The 18,825-nt window shown below is 43.2% G+C and overlaps 1 protein-coding gene across 4 annotated transcripts in view; it reads left to right on the top strand.

Moving 5' to 3' along the window:
* Nucleotides 1–18,825, top strand: part of slc38a9 (solute carrier family 38 member 9) — a 41,579-nt gene that overhangs the window by 7,845 nt on the left and 14,909 nt on the right. For 3 of the 4 annotated variants that reach the window (XR_009932710.1, XM_062484715.1, XM_062484714.1), the window contains exons 12-13: nucleotides 9,356–9,469; nucleotides 9,784–9,932. Coding sequence is in view for 3 of the 4 variants with exons in the window: in XM_062484715.1 (XP_062340699.1) it covers nucleotides 9,356–9,469; nucleotides 9,784–9,932 (263 nt within the window). In the remaining variant the exon portion in view is untranslated. Of the gene's footprint in view, nucleotides 1–9,355; nucleotides 9,470–9,783; nucleotides 9,933–12,210; nucleotides 12,265–18,825 lie in introns of those variants that run through there. The other variant, XM_062484716.1, reaches the window with a different exon arrangement.

Raw genomic sequence — 18,825 nt, 5'->3', positions numbered from 1 at the left:
TGTTAAGGACCGAGTACAAGTACCAATATTTTTTCTGGTACTTGCCGATACCTATACATTTAGATTATTATTATAATTGTTTTGGGTGACGTGGCAGTTTTCCATGCACAACACAGTGAGACTAATGAATGTCGGACAGCTTATTTATTATTTCTCAAATGAAAAAAGTATTTTATGTGCTTATCACAAACTTAAAGCACAAATTTCACCTTCAAAGGGCATAATTACCTGTAAGAAAGGCTGGTGGGATCAGCCAAAAGGAGACCGAATACGCTTGTCAGACTTTTATCAGTTAAAGTTATTATGAATGACGGTTGGACTTCTGCAGTAATACCGCACTAAGTTTTCTTTTATGCTCGCAGTGAGCAATCTTTAATTTAGTGAAATGGTGCTTTCATGAAAAAAGTAAGTTGGTTGTTGTTCTTAGTCCTCGGATTGTTTAACCTTATTTAATTCTGTAAAATTTATAAATAGTCTGTAGCGGTCGGAGAATTGTGTATACTGCGCTGTGGAATGTTTAGTTTAGTTTTCGACGGTGGTCGGATTTTATTAATATGATGTTTATAAACCGTATAATATTTGTTTAATTATGATGGCATTGGTAACATATTATTTGTGGTATATTCTGTAATATGCTGTGTCGGGAGTGTGATGTTAATTGTCTACGTTCTGTGTTGTTTCAGCACCACCACACTCATTCATGTAAGAAACATGAATGAGAATGATTTTTTTAGTATAGGTATCGGTCTTTGGTATCAGAGGTATTTTTACAAGTACATGAGCCTGGTATCGGTGCATCCCTAATAACAAGAGAGGGTACAAGTTTGGGGGAAATTGTGAGGTGTGGTTGTGGATGGGTCAATTTTTTTCAGAAATTTATATTTTAACCTGATTTCGGTCTGGGCCCGCCCGCGGGCCGGAAACGCTGCCCCCATCTCTCCCAGTTACTGCGCACAAAATTTTTACAAATATATTTTTTAGACTGCTACACGTGATACATCATTGGAAAGCTACGATTCTTGTGCTTGTACCATTTCAAGATCAAGGCGCAACAGCAAGTATTACCAACGTCTTTGTCCAGTCACAAATATGTAAACAAAGCAAAAGCAAACTATTCTACTCACCCTAAAAGGTTCAGCCTGGTCCAGGTATGCAAAAAATCCAAACAAAATTTGACTGGTTACATTCCCAAAGGTCCAAACTATCTAACCATGTTGAGTAGTTCGTCCAAAACAATTATTATATCCACACATCAGTGTTTCCCCTACCATTATATTAGGGGGGTGCCCCGCCCCCCCAAAGGCACCCCCCGCCCCCCCCTGGAAGGTCAAGTTAATAATAAAAAATAAAAATCTCCATCCATCCATCCATCATCTTCCGCTTGTCCGGGGGTCGGGTCGCGGGGGCAGCAACCTAAGCAGGGAGGCCCAGACTTTCCTCTCCCCCGCCACTTCCACCAGCTCTTCCTGGGGGACCCCGAGGCGTTCCCAGGCCAGCCGAGAGACATAGTCCCTCCAGCGTGTCCTGGGTCTTCCCCAGGGCCTCTTCCCAGTGGGACGTGCCCAGAACACCTCACCAGGGAGGCGTCCAGGAGGCATCCTTATCAGATGCCCAAGCCACCTCAACTGGCCCCTCTCGACGCGGAGGAGCAGCGGTTCTACTCTGAGCTCCTCCCGGATGACCGAGCTTCTCACCATATCTCTAAGGGAGAGCCCGGACACCCTGCGGAGAAAACTCATTTCGGCCGCTTGTATTCGCGATCTCGTTCTTTCGGTCACTACCCACAGTTCGTGACCATAGGTGAGGGTAGGAACGTAGATCGACTGGTAAATAGAGAGCTTCGCCTTTCGACTCAGCTCCTTCTTCACCACAACGGACCGATGCAGAGCCCGCATCACTGCAGACGCCGCACCGATCCGCCTGTCGATCTCGCGCTCCATCCTTCCCTCACTCGTGAACAAGACCCCGAGATACTTGAACTCCTCCGCTTGGGACAAGATCTCCTCCCCGACCTGGAGATTGCACTCCACCTTTTTCCGGTCGATAACCATGGCCTCAGATTTGGAGGTGCTGATTCCCATCCCACCCGCTTCGCATTCGGTTGCGAACCGCTCCAGTGAGAGCTGGAGGTCACGGCCCGATGAAGCCAAAAGGACCACATCATCCGCAAAAAGCAGCGACCCGATCCTGAGGTCCCCAAACCGGACCCCCTCAACGCCCTGGCTGCGCCTAGAAATTCTGTCCATATAAGTTATGAACAGAGTCGGTGACAAAGGGCAGCCCTGGCGGAGTGCGGAACAAGTTCAACTTACTACCGGCAATGCGGACCAAACTCTGGCACCGGTCGTACAGGGACCGAACAGCCCCGATCAGGGAGTCCGGTACCCCGTACTCCCGGAGCACCCCCCACATGAGCCCCCGAGGGACACGGTCGAACGCCTTTTCCAAATCCACAAAACATGTGTAGACTGGTTGGGCGAACTCCCATGCACCCTCCAGAACCCTGCCGAGGGTATAGAGCTGGTCCACAGTTCCACGGCCAGGGCGAAAACCACATTGCTCCTCCTGAATCCAAGGTTCGACAATCCGACGGACCCTCCTCTCCAGCACCCCTGAATAGACTTTCCCAGGGAGGCTGAGGAGTGTGATCCCCCTAAAGTTGGAGCACAACCTCCGGTCCCCCTTTTTAAAGAGGGGAACCACCACCCCGGGCTGCCAGTCCAGAGGCACTGTCCCTGATGTCCACGCGATGTTGCAGAGTCGTGCCAACCAAGAGAGCCCTACAACATCCAGAGCCTTAAGGAACTCCGGGCGGACCTCATCCACCCCAGGGGCCTTGCCACCGCGGAGCTTTTCAACCACCTCTGCAACCTCAGCCCCAGAGATACAAGGGCCCCCCCCCAATGTCCCCAGACTCTGCCTCCACGTCGGAACGCGTGTTGGTGGGATTAAGGAGGTCTTCAAAGTATTCCTTCCACCGATCCAGGACGTCCCCCATCGAGGTCAGCAGCGCACCATCCCCACCATATACAGCGTTGACAGTGCACTGCTTCCCCCTCCTGAGTCGCCGGATGGTGGTCCAGAACCTTTTCGAAGCCGTTCGGAAGTCATTCTCCATGGCCTCGCCGAACTCCTCCCACGCCCGGGTTTTTGCCTCCGCGACCGCCAAAGCCGCATTCCGCTTGGCCTGCCGGTACACATCAGCTGCCTCTGGAGTCCTACCAGCCAACAAAGTCCGATAGGCCTCCTTCTTCAGCTTGACGGCTTCCCTCACCTCCGGCGTCCACCACCGAGTCCGAGGGTTACCGCCGCGACATGCACCGACCGCCTTGCGTCCGCAGCTCCGGTCAGCCGCCTCAACAATGGAGGCCCGGAACATGGCCCATTCGGACTCAATGTCCCCGGCCTCCCCCGAGACATGGTCGAAGCTCTCCCGGAGGTGGGAGTTGAAGCTCCTTCTGACAGGGGATTCTGCCAGCCGTTCCCAGCAGACCCTCACATTACGTTTGGGCCTGCCAGGCCTGACCGGCGTCTTCCCCCACCATCGTAGCCAACTCACCACCAGGTGGTGATCAGTTGACAGCTCCGCCCCTCTCCTCACCCGAGTGTCCAAGACATTCGGCCTCAGATCCGACGACACGACTACAAAGTCTGTCATCGAACTGAGACCTCGGGTGTCCTGGTGCCAAGTGCACATATGGACACCCTTATGCTTGAACATGGTGTTCGTTATGGACAAGCCGTGTCTAGCACAGAAGTCCAACAACAAAACACCGCTCGGGTTCAGATTGGGGGGGCTGTTCCTCCCAATCACGCCCCTCCAGGTCTCACTGTCATTGCCCACATGAGCATTGAAGTCCCCCAGGAGGACGAGGGAATCTCCGGGAGGAGCGCTTTCCAGCACCCCTCCCAGAGACTCCAAAAAGGGTGGGTACTCTGCACTGCCATTTGGTGCATAAGCACAAACAACAGTGAGGACCCGTCCCCCCACCCGAAGGCGGAGGGAGGCTACCCTCTCGTCCACCGGGGTGAACCCCAACGTACAGGCGCCGAACCGAGGGGAAACAAGTATTCCCACCCCAGCTCGACGCCTCTCACCGAGGGCAACTCCAGAGTGGAAGAGAGTCCAGCCCCTCTCAAGGAGACTGGTTCCGGAGCCGATGCTGTGCGTCGAGGCGAGGCCGACTATATCTAGCCGGAACTTCTCTACCTCGCGCACCAGCTCCGGCTCCTTTCCCGCCAGCGAGGTGACTTTCCACGTCCCTAGAGCTAGCTTCTGCAGCCGAGGATCGGACCGCCAAGGCCCCCGCCTTCGGCCGCCGCCCGTCTCGCACTGCACCCGACCCCCATGACCCCTCCTGCGGATGGTGAGCCCACTGGAAGGGGACCGGGCCCCATGGGAAAAGGCCCGGCCACCAGGCGCTCGCCATCGAGCCCCACCCCCGGGCCTGGCTCCAGGGGGGGGCCCCGGTGACCCGCTTCCGGGCAGGGGCAACTGAGAACCATTGTTAGTTTTCTTCATGGTAGTTTTTGAGCCACGCTTTGTCTGATCCTTCGCCTGGAACCTGTTTGCCTTGGGTGACCCTACCAGGGGCATAAAGCCCCCGACAACATAGCTTCCAGGATCATTAGGACACGCAAACCCTTCCACCGCGGTAAGGTGGTGACTCAGGGAGGGGAAAATAAAAATCTTTTTATTTTAATTTTATATTATTTTAATTTTTTATATATAGCGCCAGATCACAAAATAAGTAATTTAAGCTTACCTTTCCTATAAAACAGGTCTATAGCTTGCTCTTTAATTAAACAAACCAAATGGCCTTATGTTATTTATCTTATTTACACGACGGCATGTAATTTCTGTCTCTACATGGTTGCCCCCCCCCCCCCCCATAAGCTGTAAACACTGCACATAGCCACGTTCTTGTTGCTTCATTCTGACTTCGCCAATTCAATTTTTGCAGACTCTCATGCACTATCACTCATTGAAAGAGATGTATTCAAATATTTACGATTGGAGAGTGTCAAGATGGCCGCTAACCTCTGACCTTTCGATTGACACCTTGTTTGACCCAATAGGAGCTTCCATGCCCTGGTGACAGCCTTCTAAAGCCAACTAGGTCTGTGCATCCTGCCCACCCCCCTGTCCCCCCCGTCCCCCCCACACACACACTCGTTCCATCAGTGCCTTGCCTTGGGCAAGGCACTTCACCCTACTTGCCTCGGGGGAATGTCCCTGTACTTACTGTAAGTCGCTCTGGATAAGAGCGTCTGTTAAATGACTAAATGTAATGTAATGTAAATGTAAATTGACCGCCACAAATTGATGCAAGTTTGTACTGTTTAACATGGAAAAAAATAAAATAATCATTGTAGATTTGCATGGCGTAGCGCATTGATTCTCAGCCCCTTCTTGCCCAGCTCACGTTTTCTCTCACTACAACAGACCCGTCTGTGAATAGCCCCCTCTCTCCGTGCACGCTCTGAATCAGTGCACAGGACAAATGGCTTTTTCCCTCAGAAAACACGTCCGGAGAATCAATCCGGAATTCACGAACGGTTAGGGCCCATCCCAATGCCCACCCTCACAGACTCATGGAGTTTAAGGTGCGTTCTCGCTAAGTCTGTAAGGGCTTAAGGCTGTCCCACTGTCAAATCGTCAAGTGTGTGAGGGCTCTTTTGCATACATATTGAGCCCTTTATGCACCTTTTTTGTTTGGCAAAGGGAATTGCCCACAATTCACAGCATTGTGACGTGAAACACGAGGGTTACCAGGGAAAGCCCGGAAGCGAAAAAGAATAATAAGAACGGTAAACAAACAAACATGCATGGAAGGAGCAACCAACCCTGACGTAAACATAGTTGGAAATAAAAGTTAACATGTAAGTTTAAACAAAATAACTTTGATCAGAGCGAGTATTATTAATAGTGGGGTCGAAACTGACATAAGTAGATTCTGCAACATAACCATGAGCACATTTACCTGTATCACACTTAGTGAACTTTCCAAAATTGTCAGCGAATCTAACTCCACAACCTCAGATATTGATCCTATACCCACAACATTCTTTAAGCGAGTGTTTGATAGTGTCTCAGGTCCGGTGCTAGAGATTATAAACACATCCCTTAGAACTGGCGTCTTCCCAGATGCCTTCAAAACAGCTGTTGTAAAGCCCCTATTAAAGAAACCCAAATTGGATAACAGTCTACTTGCAAATTACAGACCAATATCAAACCTTCCATTTATTAGTAAAGTACTGGAAAAGATAGTTTTAGTCCAATTAAATTATTTTCTTGAAGAAAATAACATCCTGGAAGTCTCGCAGTCAGGTTTCAGGAAATATCACAGTACTGAAACTGCTCTCACCAAAATAATTAGCGACCTCAGACTAAACTCTGATGCAAATAAAGTCTCTATCCTTATCCTGTTAGATCTCAGTGCAGCATTTGATACAATTGATCACGACATCCTAATCAATAGACTGGAAAAGCTTATTGGGTTCACGGATAGTGTATTGAACTGGCTGAAATCATATATCACAGGAAGGAAGTTTTATGTTAGTTTAGGTGACCATAGGTCCAAGAAACATGAACTGCTACGGGGTTGCTCAAGGAAGCTGCTTAGGTCCATTACTTTTTTCTCTTTATATGTTACCACTCGGCGACATAATCAGAGAACATAACATAGATTTCCATAGCTATGCGGATGACACACAACTATATATATCCACTGAACCCAACGATGCAACGGCCATCAATTCCATTACCAACTGCCTGTTGGCAATAAACAAATGGATGAATGATAACTTTCTTAAATTAAATGACAAAACCGAAGTCCTACTATGTGGCCCCAAATCCAAAAGAGAGATGCTTATTAAGAATCTTGGAGGCTTAACCCCCTGTCTTAAACCAGAGGTGACGAGTCTCGGTGTAATCCTGGACTCAGATTTGAATTTCAACTCTCACATTAATAAAGTGACCAAAACAGCTTTCTTTCACCTGAGGAATATAGCAAAGGTACGACCATTCATAAACCAAAATGATGCCGAGAAGTTAATTCATGCTTTTATATCCAGCCGGCTGGACTACTGTAACGCACTTTTCACTGGTCTTCCCAAGAAAACCACTGAAAGACTACAGCTCATTCAAAATTCTGCAGCTAGATTATTAACCAAAACTAAAAGGAGAGAACACATTAGTCCTGTCCTAGCTACTTTACACTGGCTCCCTGTTACCTTCAGAATTGACTTTAAGGTCCTTTTCCTCACATACAAAGCTCTACACGGACAAGGACCTAGCTACATTGCTAACTCCTTTATAAACTACACACCAGCTAGAACACTGCGATCATCAAATGCAGGCCTATTAGAGGTCACCAGAAGCAGTCATAAGAAGATTGGTGATTCGGCCTTTGTCAATTACGCCCCAAAACTATGGAACAAATTACCCATAAATATTAGGGAAGCAAACACTCTAGACATTTTTAAAAGACAGTTTAAAACCTACCTTTTTACCGAAGCATTTAAGTAATTTTATCTCAAAAGGGTTTTCCTACTTTTTAAAGTTGTTTTCTCTCTTGAACAGAGATCTTATTGGGATTTTTATTTTTGTTTGAATTGTTTATCACTTGTATTATTGTTTTTATTGATTTTATGTAAAGCACCTTGAGCTACAATTCTTGTATGAAATGTGCTATATAAATAAAGTCTTACTTACTTACTAAAGTCTTACAAAGCTCACTGATGGTTAATATAGCCAGAACTGTGTCTAGTTTGTCCTTTGATGATTATTCCAAATATGCTTTCAACAGATTTGATCTAACAACATTACTATTTTGCTGATAATGCAGCAAAGTGCTGTCCCATTCCAATATATAGCATTTTGAGCCCTTGCAGCCTCTTGCACTCAATCACTTACTATGTGACGTTAATTAAGTCTGTGAAGGTTCAGGGTTTAGGGGGGACATTGGGATTGGGCTGTGATTAGTGACTTTAGTGACTGTTGTCGTGACAAATATTAAACGTTTTTATCCAATTCTCAAAGTTTTAAAACAGCACTGAAACTCACCTGAAAGTGTGATGCAAAGTGTTTATTAGAATTCAGAATGACAGAGATTCCAACAAACGTGAGTAGACCCCAGGGTCTGACTGGAATTTTTCTCCGGACATTTCACTTATATATTTACTCTCTATTATTTTGTGATATTTTGCCATTGGTACGTTATAGTTGGTCACAGATGCATAATGCATTTCTCACACCATTGGTCTCTTACTCTAGGGGCTTCAGAATACAGTTGCATAGAAATCAGGCCTGCTCTGGCCTGATTTCTGCCTTGAAGACCAGCTGCAATAAATGGACTGCATTTATATAGCGCTTTTCTACCTTAGCGGTACTCAAAGCGCTTTTCAATGTTTTGCTCTCATTCACCCATTCATACTCTCAATCACACATACCGACGGCAGCGAGCTACCATGCAAGGCGCCGGCCTGCCCATAGGGAGCAACTTGGGGTTCAGAGTCTTGCTCAAGGATACTTCGGCACATGGCCTGGGAGGAGTCGGGGATCGAACCACCAACCTTGCGATTAGCAGACAACCCTCTCTACCCCCTGAGCCACAGCCGCCCACAATAGATTTCTGGGTGTAGGGTCGTAAATCTGTCCCATGATATCTGGGCCTTGTAGTTTTCTATGGATAAAGCCTATACACACAGTCTTCTCTCGCCCTGAGCCCCTAAATATCCAGATTTGCACTTTGGGCTTAATATCGTCTACATATTAGTGGCAATACTAATCAGTCAACAGCTTTGCGTCTGGTTTTCAGTAATAAAGCGTTTAAAAGTAAAAAAGGTTATTAAGAGGTTCATTTTCAATCATATAATCCATAATAATTTCTCCATCGTCATAATTACAGCAGTGTGATGTTTTTTCTACAACACTGTGGCTAGCTAGTTAGCCACCGTTAGCTTCACTTTTCTCCACAAAAACTAAAATGATGCCTAAACCGCCAAACGGAACGTTCGCACGGATACAAGCAACGCAATTGGGAGCAGGACGAACATTTTGACACCGACATTGTCTATGTAGTCAAAGAATTGAGGGACGAGTTAAGGTGGGAAAATAATAACAATAATTTTAAAAAAAAGGATATGTGAGAGGGAATATGTTTTGCCTTGCCAAAGGCCAGCACACCCAATGAAAAATCATATTAGAGCTTTGCCTCATACCAAGAATAATACATGACTGCAACTTGATCTAGTTGTCAACCTGAACTATTACTTTTTTTCCCAAGAACCTCTGCTGTGACGATTTTGGTGATAAAGACTAATAAACATTACACTTTTGTTGTGATTCTAGGTGCGAGACTTGTCTGTGGCTTATCTATTAGTGGGACTGACATATCTGTATGTGGGAGTGTTGATCTTTGCAGTCTTCCCCTCACCACCATTGTCTAAAGACTGCATTGAACCGGTAAAGCTCTCACGTATATCACTCACTCATTGAAAAAGATTTTGATTTGACCTTAAGATCGTCATGATTAAACCTTTCTCTTTTCTACGCTATACTCAATACACCATTTCATTAGTCAGATCCCTAAATTCCACTCCTATTAGACAAATGCAAGAGTTGATTCTCAACACACTTAGAAATTAGAAATTAATTAATGCTATGTATTTGTATTTTATATAATTTTAACTGTTCCTCGTCAAGCTTCTACTCATGTAAATGTGTACAGTCTCCAGAAATGTTAACCAAATGTGTGTATTTCAACTTGGCCTCTGCAGAACTTTCTAGATAACTTCCCTAGCTGTGATGTGCTGGTGTTCGTAGCTCGCACCTGCCTGCTGTTTCAGATGACCACAGTATACCCTCTGCTTGGCTACCTGGTGCGTGTTCAGATGATGGGACAGTTCTTTGGCAAGCACTACCCCAGGTAAGAAACCACTGTTGGTGCATTGGGACTCAAACTGCACAGTACATCTAGAAAGTATTCACAGCGCTTCACTTTTTCCACATTTTACAGGCGTATTCCAAAATATGTATTTATTTTTGCAAAATAAAAACAACAATCAAACGTATACATACAGTGAGGGAAAAAAGTATTTGGTCCCCTGCTGATTTTGTAGGTTTGCCCACTGACAAAGAAGTGATCAGTCTATAATTTTAATGGTAGGTTTATTTGAACAGTGAGAGACAGAATACATTTACTTTTAGTCATTTAGCAGACGCTCTTATCCAGAGCGACTTACAGTAAGTACAGGGACAGTCCCCCCGAGGCAAGTAGGGTGAAGTGCCTTGCCCAAGGACACAACGTCGTTTTGCACAGCCGGGAATCGAACCAACAACCTTCTGATTAGTAGCCCGACTCCCTAACCGCTCAGCCATCTGACCCCCCAGAATAACAACAAAAACATCCAGAAAAACGCATGTCAAAATTGTTATTGATTTGCATTTTAAGGAGTGAAATGAGTATTTGACACCTCTGCAAAACATGACTTAGTGGCAAAACCCTTGTTGGCAATCACAGAGGTCAGACGTTTCTTGTAGTTGGCTACCAGGTTTGCACACATCTTAGGAGGGATTGTGGATGGTGTTCTTGGGGTCATAGGCAGCATTTCTCCTCCTCCAAACACGGCGAGTTGAGTTGATGCCAAAGAGCTGGTTTTTGGTCTCATCTGACCACAACCATCAGAATAACAACCATCCAGTAAAATGCTGAGATGTGTGCAAACCTGGTGGCAAACTACAAGAAACGTCTGACCTCTGTGATTGCCAACAAGGGTTTTGCCACTAAGTCATGTTTTGCAGAGGTGTCAAATACTTATTTCACTCCTTAAAATGCAAATCAATAACAATTTTGACATGCGTTTATCTGGATGTTTTTGTTGTTATTCTGCCTCTCACTGTTCAAATAAACCTACCATAAAAATGATAGACTTATCATTTCTTTGTCAGTGGGCAAACATACAAAATCAGCAGGGGATCAAATAATATTTTCCCGTACTAAGTATTTACAGCCTTTGCCATGACACTCAAAATTGAGCTCTGGTACATCCTGTTTCCACTGATCATCCTTGAGCTGTTTCTACAACTTGGTTGGCAAAATTCAGTTGATTGGACATTATTTGGAAATACACACACCTGTCTATATAAGGTCCCACAGTTGACAGTGCATGTCAGAGCACAAACAAAAACAGAGAACCACCAAACTTTATCAGTTTTCCTTGGCTGCTCAGCCAAGCTGAGCAATCGGGGGAGAAGGGCCTTAGTCAGGAAGGTGACCAAGAACCTGATGGTCACTCTGACAGAGCTCCAGCATTGCTCTGTGAAGAGAGGAGAACCTTCCAGAAGGACAACCATCTCTGCACTCCACCAATCAGGCCTGTATGGTAGAGTGGCCGGACGGAAGCCACTCCTCAGCCACTCCTCAGCAAAAGGCACATGACAGCCCGTCTGTAGTTTGCCAAAAGGCACCTGAAGGACTCTCGGACCATGAGAAACGAAATTCTCTGGTCTGACGAAACAAAGACTAAACTCCTTGGCCTGAATGCCAAACATCATGTCTGGAGGAAACCAGGTGCTGCTCATCTCCTGGCCAACACCATCCCTAGAGTGAAGCATGGTGGTGGCAGCATCATGCTGTGGGAATGTTTTTCAGCGGCAGGAACTGGGAGACAAATCAGGATTGAGGGAAAGATGAATGCAGCAAAGTATAGAGACATCCTTGATGAAAACGTACTCAAGAGCGCTGGACCTCAGATTGGGGCGAAGGTTCATCTTACAGAATAACGACCCTAACAACACAGCCAAGATAACAAAGGAGTGGCTTCGGGACAACTCTGTGAATGTCTTTGGGGGGCCCAGCCAGAGCCCAGACTTGAACCCGATTGAACATTGTCATAGAAGGGCACTGATGCTCCCCATCCTACCTGATAGAGCTTGAGAAGCGATCATACTCATCATACTCAAAAAGACTTGAGGCTGTAATTGCTGCCAAAGGTGCTTCAACAAAGTATTGAGTGAAGGCTGTGAATACTTATGTACAATACATGTTACATTTTTGTTCTTAATTTTTGTAAATCTATAAAAAAATGAAACAAACTTTTTTTCACTTTGTCATTATGTTATATGTGTGTAGAATGCTGATTGGAAAAATGAATTGAATCAATTTTAGAATAAGGCTGTAACATATTTTATTTTTAATTTTTAAGTGAAGCGCTGTGAATACTTTACGGATGCACTGAAGTTGTTCATCTATCGTATATATTACCACATACGTTTTTTTAGGTATGAAACACTGAATTTTGAACTTTTAATCAACGTTTCTTTTTGCTGAAGGTTTCATGTTTTACATAAACAGTGAAAAACGGGTCGACGGTATGAACAATATAGAAATATACTGGTATGAATTTGCCCTAGGGTATGAATTTTGACTACCATGGTAACTGCAGACTATACCATGGTAACTCCATTCACATGAGGCCCAGCATAACATTACTGTACAGGACTTGAACGCAAATGTAACCCAGTAAAAAGTATATGTATAGTTAAAAAAATATATCATAATATAAATATTATTTGAACTTAACCAATCATTTGTTAGAAATTGAATGATGAACAGGGTATTTTGTGCCAATCAAAACTCAGTATGTGTAATAAGTAATAGTGAGTAGACGTGACCAGGTAGAGTTGGAGAACAAAGCGAATGCCATGCTTGAAGAGAAACCTTGAAGTTGCGCACATATATTATTGTTTTATGCAAGATTAAGTTCATACCATTTAGAATTCACTGAACTATCTGGGACCAATTCTTTAGACCAATTCAGGAAGATTGGTCTAAAGAAAAAAGAAAAGTTGATTTGAAAATTTCTACGTGGATTTGGTCAGGTTTTTTGAGTGCACGAGTTCTGTGCCACCAAGGATGCGACCAAGGATGGCAAGTCGCCCAAATTCAGGACAACAATAAGAAGATTGCATGTAAAGATTAATTTTCATTGGAAGTTACAGAATTTACTTTATCATGCCTCGGTGTGGTTGGACTTTATGCAACCCATCATTGCACCACATAGTGCAACGGACTAAAAATTATATTCATGACATACCACACAGTATTGACTGGACATTCCATCACAATGGTTGCCATTTCATAGTGGTTTGAGTATTGGACTGTAATTTTGTTATGTGGATTTTATGGTTTTCTTGAATTGAGAATCTAGTGTTAAAACTGAAACTTTGGTTATGTATGGACAGAATGTGGCCAGTATTCTAGTCCATGGTTATATCTGATGTGAACTGCAATTGATTTAATAAGACATAGCTAATCTCTGTTTCCATAAAAAATAATATTTATTTCTAAGGGAAAAAAAGGAATAATAATACAAATTCGCGTCAATCATAAATCATCTGGTTGTTGGCTCATTATTCACATCTAAGGGCTCTGTGGTCGAACCATAGACTGTATAAAGATGGACAAAGATTAGACTGATAAAGATCCACTTTCTCACACAAAAATGAAGCCAAAATATCCCGGATACGGGTGCTGCCATCTTGCGCTGGTGATGACATTTGGAGCCAGTGTCTGTGCACTACAAATGACAGACACCATCTTTGGAAAAAAGTGATTTTATGTGTAGCCTACTTAATTTTTTTGTTTGGCTAATGTCCCATCCGCTAACATGGAGGGGGTGGGACTTATGACCTATACTGCAGCCAGGGTGATCGAGATGTTTTGGCTTCACTTTTGGGAAGCTGTCATGCCGTCCATTCTTTTAACAGTCTGGGTCGAACCTAGGCTGAATACCTTTAGCAAATTTTTGTTAAGACATATGTCTTAACTAAATATTCTCCTCTCAAGAATTACATCAACATCGCAATCAATCTACGCAAACATCGCAAGCAATCTTCCGCATCCTCATAAACAGTAGCTATTGCACAGATGGAGGAGAACATCTTTTTGGGCTTTATCAATTAGTTTTATATGACAAAACTTCTGACGTTTGCAGAGACTTACAAGTAAAAAATGCAGTGTGGAATAGCTATGCAATCCAAGATTCCAGGTTGGTTGGAATTGTGAAATGTTTATTGTAGGCCAACAGCATTCAATCATGTAATAATTGGGTGTGCTCAAGCCTTCGGCGAGAGCACAACCTTTGTTCTCTCACATATATATTATTATTGGGTGTGCTCAAGCCTTCGGCGAGAGCACAACCTTTGTTCTCTCACATATATATTATTTTTTTTATTTTTTTATTTTTGCCCCCCTAAAACTCAGCCAATATTTGGCCTACCTAGACAACCTAGGTGTCAAAAGTTTTGTCTTGGTAGCGATTGAGTTGCTTCTATTGGGATTTACGTTCCGTTGCATGGTTTAGGCTGAAGTTAAGTTTTTGTGGCGAAAAGTGAAACTAACGGTGGATAATTTGCTAGCCACAGTCACTGACGTTACTAACGTCACTACGTCACTAACGTCACAAAAACACGCGTGACTACCTTTGGCAGAACATTCGTTTCGTATCTGTTAACTTGGGGGATAGCTAGGCTAACTATAGCTTTACTGCAAGGCAGCTAATTTGCTAGCCACAGTCACTGACGTTACTAACGTCACTACGTCACTAACGTCACGAAAACACGCTTGACTACCTTTGGCAGAACATTCGTTTCGCATCTGTTAAGGGATAGCTAGGCAAGGCAGCTGCAGAAACGCCACAAGCAAAGAGGCCAGGGTGATAACTATTTACTCATTTTACTTTGTGATATGACACACAATTGTGATGTGTAATGTAACTACAATATAAACTGATATTATTAAGGAAGTACATCTACTTTCGGAAACGGTAGTCTACTATTTCACTGAAGTATTAGCATCATGATATTATAGCATGTGTTGCCCGGGCAACACATACTACAGTGGTCTATGATGTATCTGTTTTCAATCGTTAAAATACACATTCCTCACATATACATTTTCGTTGTAGGATTTATTCTGACATTAGTAAAAGATTTGTTGGTGAAATTACCATTACCTGTGGTTTCAAACCAGTGTAGCTAACTGCAACGCTGTAGCTTACGCAAGACACACTACAAAAACATCTACAGTACACAGCTGTTTAGGAAGTCAAACGGCGACAGAACATGTTCGGCACTCTCCTTACTTAAATCAAAAGTCTATCTAACTACTAACCTGAACTTCATTGCCACAGCCTAAACGTTGTCAATCTGTTCATGAAAATAATTAATTTCAGCCTAAACCATACAACGGAACGTTAAATCCAATTCAACCAACGCAATCGCTACCAAGACGAACACAGCAGTAGTCTACTAGTACTGTACCGTAGTAGTACAATTTACCGGGGCAGCTTCTCCACACAGAGCTATATCGCATTTTGCGTTGTTACTGACAATGGTCGCTACCAGTGAGCTTTTTATGAATGAGCGATTTTCCACTAAATAAATGTCAAGCTTATTTACGTTTTGGGTGGCATATTTTCAGTTAGCAGATGGTACTGTTTGAATTGCGATTCCATCTTCTACTGCCGGGTAACGTCATAGAATAATCTTCAAAGAGTGGTCGAAAGCGATGTCATCAGAGACGAAGGGGACATGAGAAACGTTTTCCATGGATGCACAATTAGTGGAAATATCCAAATCAATATAAGCAAACCGTAACATGTTTAGACCTAATGTTTAAAATAAATATTATTTTATTGAAAGTGTCCCATTGTCATTGTTGTTATTTTAAAGGCAGCTTTTATGAAATGAGCAAAGTCAATTGCGAGATCTAGCTAGCTAGCTAGGCTAACAAACGTGAAGTTCACAATGCCGTTTGTCCGTTGCATAGCAACAGCCACCGTTTACAGGGACTATTTTCTCTCGGCTACTGAAATGCGATACACAATGTTTGTTGTCTATAACTATTTTGTGCTGAAAGGCAGCTTACTATTTATTTACTATTTATAATTTAGCTGGCAACCGTATTATAAAAGCAATAAGGTACGAGAGGCAGTACTTTATCGCCAATAAAGTACGTGTTCCAGGGTTTGCCGGCCCTCCGCTGCGCGTTGGGCCTAACAACACCCTTGAACACGTACTTTATTGGCGATAAAGTACTGCCTCTCGTACCTTATTGCTTTTATAATACGGCCGGCAAACCAGGGTTTGCCGGCCCTCCGCTGCGCGTTGGGCCTAACAACACCCTTGAACACGTACTTTATTGGCGATAAAGTACTGCCTCTCGTACCTTATTGCTTTTATAATACGGTTGCCAGCTAAATTATAAATAGTAAATAAATAGTAAGCTGCCTTTCAGCACAAAATAGTTATAGACAACAAACATTGTGTATCGCATTTCAGTAGCCGAGAGAAAATAGTCCCTGTAAACGGTGGCTGTTGCTATGCAACGGACAAACGGCATTGTGAACTTCACGTTTGTTAGCCTAGCTAGCTAGCTAGATCTCGCAATTGACTTTGCTCATTTCATAAAAGCTGCCTTTAAAATAACAACAATGACAATGGGACACTTTCAATAAAATAATATTTATTTTAAACATTAGGTCTAAACATGTTACGGTTTGCTTATATTGATTTGGATATTTCCACTAATTGTGCATCCATGGAAAACGTTTCTCATGTCCCCTTCGTCTCTGATGACATCGCTTTCGACCACTCTTGCTCACTCTTGCTCTCTCATCTTCGGCTAACCACTCATCAAAAGTTCTTCCCCCCAAAAGATCGAAGTTAACATGAAACATGTTTGCTTACTGTTAATCTTGAAATGACAACAAAATGACAACGACAACCAAGTGACAACGAAAATTACCGATGACAACCAAAAATGTAACCGTTATTTTGAGTGCGCACTAATATGGAATGCTCCATTTTAAGGCAAATGTAAACAGGCGTACTGTAAACACCTGTACACCGTACAGTACTTTATGCTCAATAAAGCACACCCCGTGACTCACTCTCAACCAATCAGAATGCTTGATTTCAACCACCCGTATTATGATAATGAATGAATGCAATGAGTAGGCTACATGCCTGAAAATATCACGAGAAGGGAAAAACTTAAAATGACGTTTAAGTCATAGAGATTAGGTCAATTTTTACACCGGTCTGCCAAATGTATTCGTTTTGATTCAACGATGAGGCTGCCTCTTGCAGGGGAAATGAGAAGACATCTATTTCATTCTACACTTCACTCGTATTTTCAGTTGTAAATGAGCAGCATTTTTGTCTGTTTTTTTTAATCTATTTAATCTTTATAAATAATAACTATGCATTTTCATATAAAATATACAGAAATCAGTTGTAAAAATGTCATTCAAAAACGGACCCCTGTGCAACCGACGCAAGCAAGCACACCCTACAATTTCCCCAGAAATTTTACCCTCTCTAGTTAGTTAAGATAGCTCACTACAAATATTGGGAGGATATAATGGAGGACTCACTGAACGAATCCAATGTAAAAACGAATCGTTCGCTAAAGAGAGAACCACCGGATCCCGTTTGCAAACGAGAGAATCCCCAGATCTCGTTCGCAAATCGGTGAACAAATCTTTTTGGTGAACGGACTCAAAAGATTCAAGTCTCTGAAAGGAATCAAAACGCCCATCACTACCACACACCTGCCGTACCCCATCCAAATCCGTCCGAGTGCTGTAGATTGGGATTGGATTCTATTGAAATGAAATGGACTACACATTTTAAGAAAAACTAATATATAGGCTACCGTCAGTGCTTCCCAAAATGTATATCATGGTATAATTTTAAGTAGGCTACCGACAGTAACTATATCACGATATGTTTGTTTTTCTTAATTTCTAGTCAATTCGTTTCAATAGAATACAATCTGCACCACTGGGACTACCGCATTTGGACAGATTTGGATGGGGTGTGACAGGTGTGTCGCATGAATTAGCCTACATTTTTCTAACTGTTGCAGTGATTTGCCACGGAAGAAGAGCTAATATGTAGCTTTCAATAGTACGTTTAAGGGATCACAAGAAAACGTAGTTCAATATTTGTAGTGAGCTAGCTATAACAAATTATTACATGGCTGAATACTCAATTCTGTTGGCCTAAAATAAACATTTTACAATTCTAACTAACCTGGCTTTTTTTTTTTTTGCATGACTACACTCTTCCATTCTGCATTTTTGCACGTTTAAGTCTCCAAACGTCGGAAGTTGTGTCAGAAAACCGAATCCCCAAAACTATGCTAAACTCCAGTGGTTCCCAAACTTTTTGCTGCACGCACCCCTTTCTAGTGTTTGACACCTGTCAAGCACCCCCCAACACATTACTCTGGTTAAACTTCACATTTTTTATTGCTAAAGATGCCGATGGCTCACTCCTACTGTCCCTTGATTTCTTTAAAGTGCCCGTTTTTAACAAGGTGTCCATTTTGATGAATGTAGTAAGCGAAAAAATATATCAATGAATGATCACTTAGCGCTTAATATGAACAGGGTGTGGCTGTTGTGAAACAGACGTGCTTGTAAAATGTAATTACAACTTGTAATGTGAAATTGTATTTCTCAATAAAACTTTGGCATGTCAAGTTTTACGACGTCGTATTTGGGCCAGTGTAGGTAAAAAAAAAACGGAGGGGGGGGGGGTTCCGAGATTAGTCACAAACTTGCAATAAAAAAAAAACTCATGGATTCTCCGACATTTATAAAGTCGAAAATATGGAGAACTTTTTTTTTCAAGGAACCTGATCCCTTCACTTTGCATGGTCAACCTCATCACATCACAGACGCCGCCGCTTGCCATGTATAAAGCCTGCAGTAATGGTTCCCGGATCAAATTATACTTTTCAATAGGTT

The sequence above is a fragment of the Osmerus eperlanus genome, chromosome 18 (genome assembly GCF_963692335.1).
Source record: "Osmerus eperlanus chromosome 18, fOsmEpe2.1, whole genome shotgun sequence".
NCBI classification, from domain to species: domain Eukaryota; kingdom Metazoa; phylum Chordata; class Actinopteri; order Osmeriformes; family Osmeridae; genus Osmerus; species Osmerus eperlanus.
This window is presented reverse-complemented; position numbering and strand designations above follow the sequence as displayed.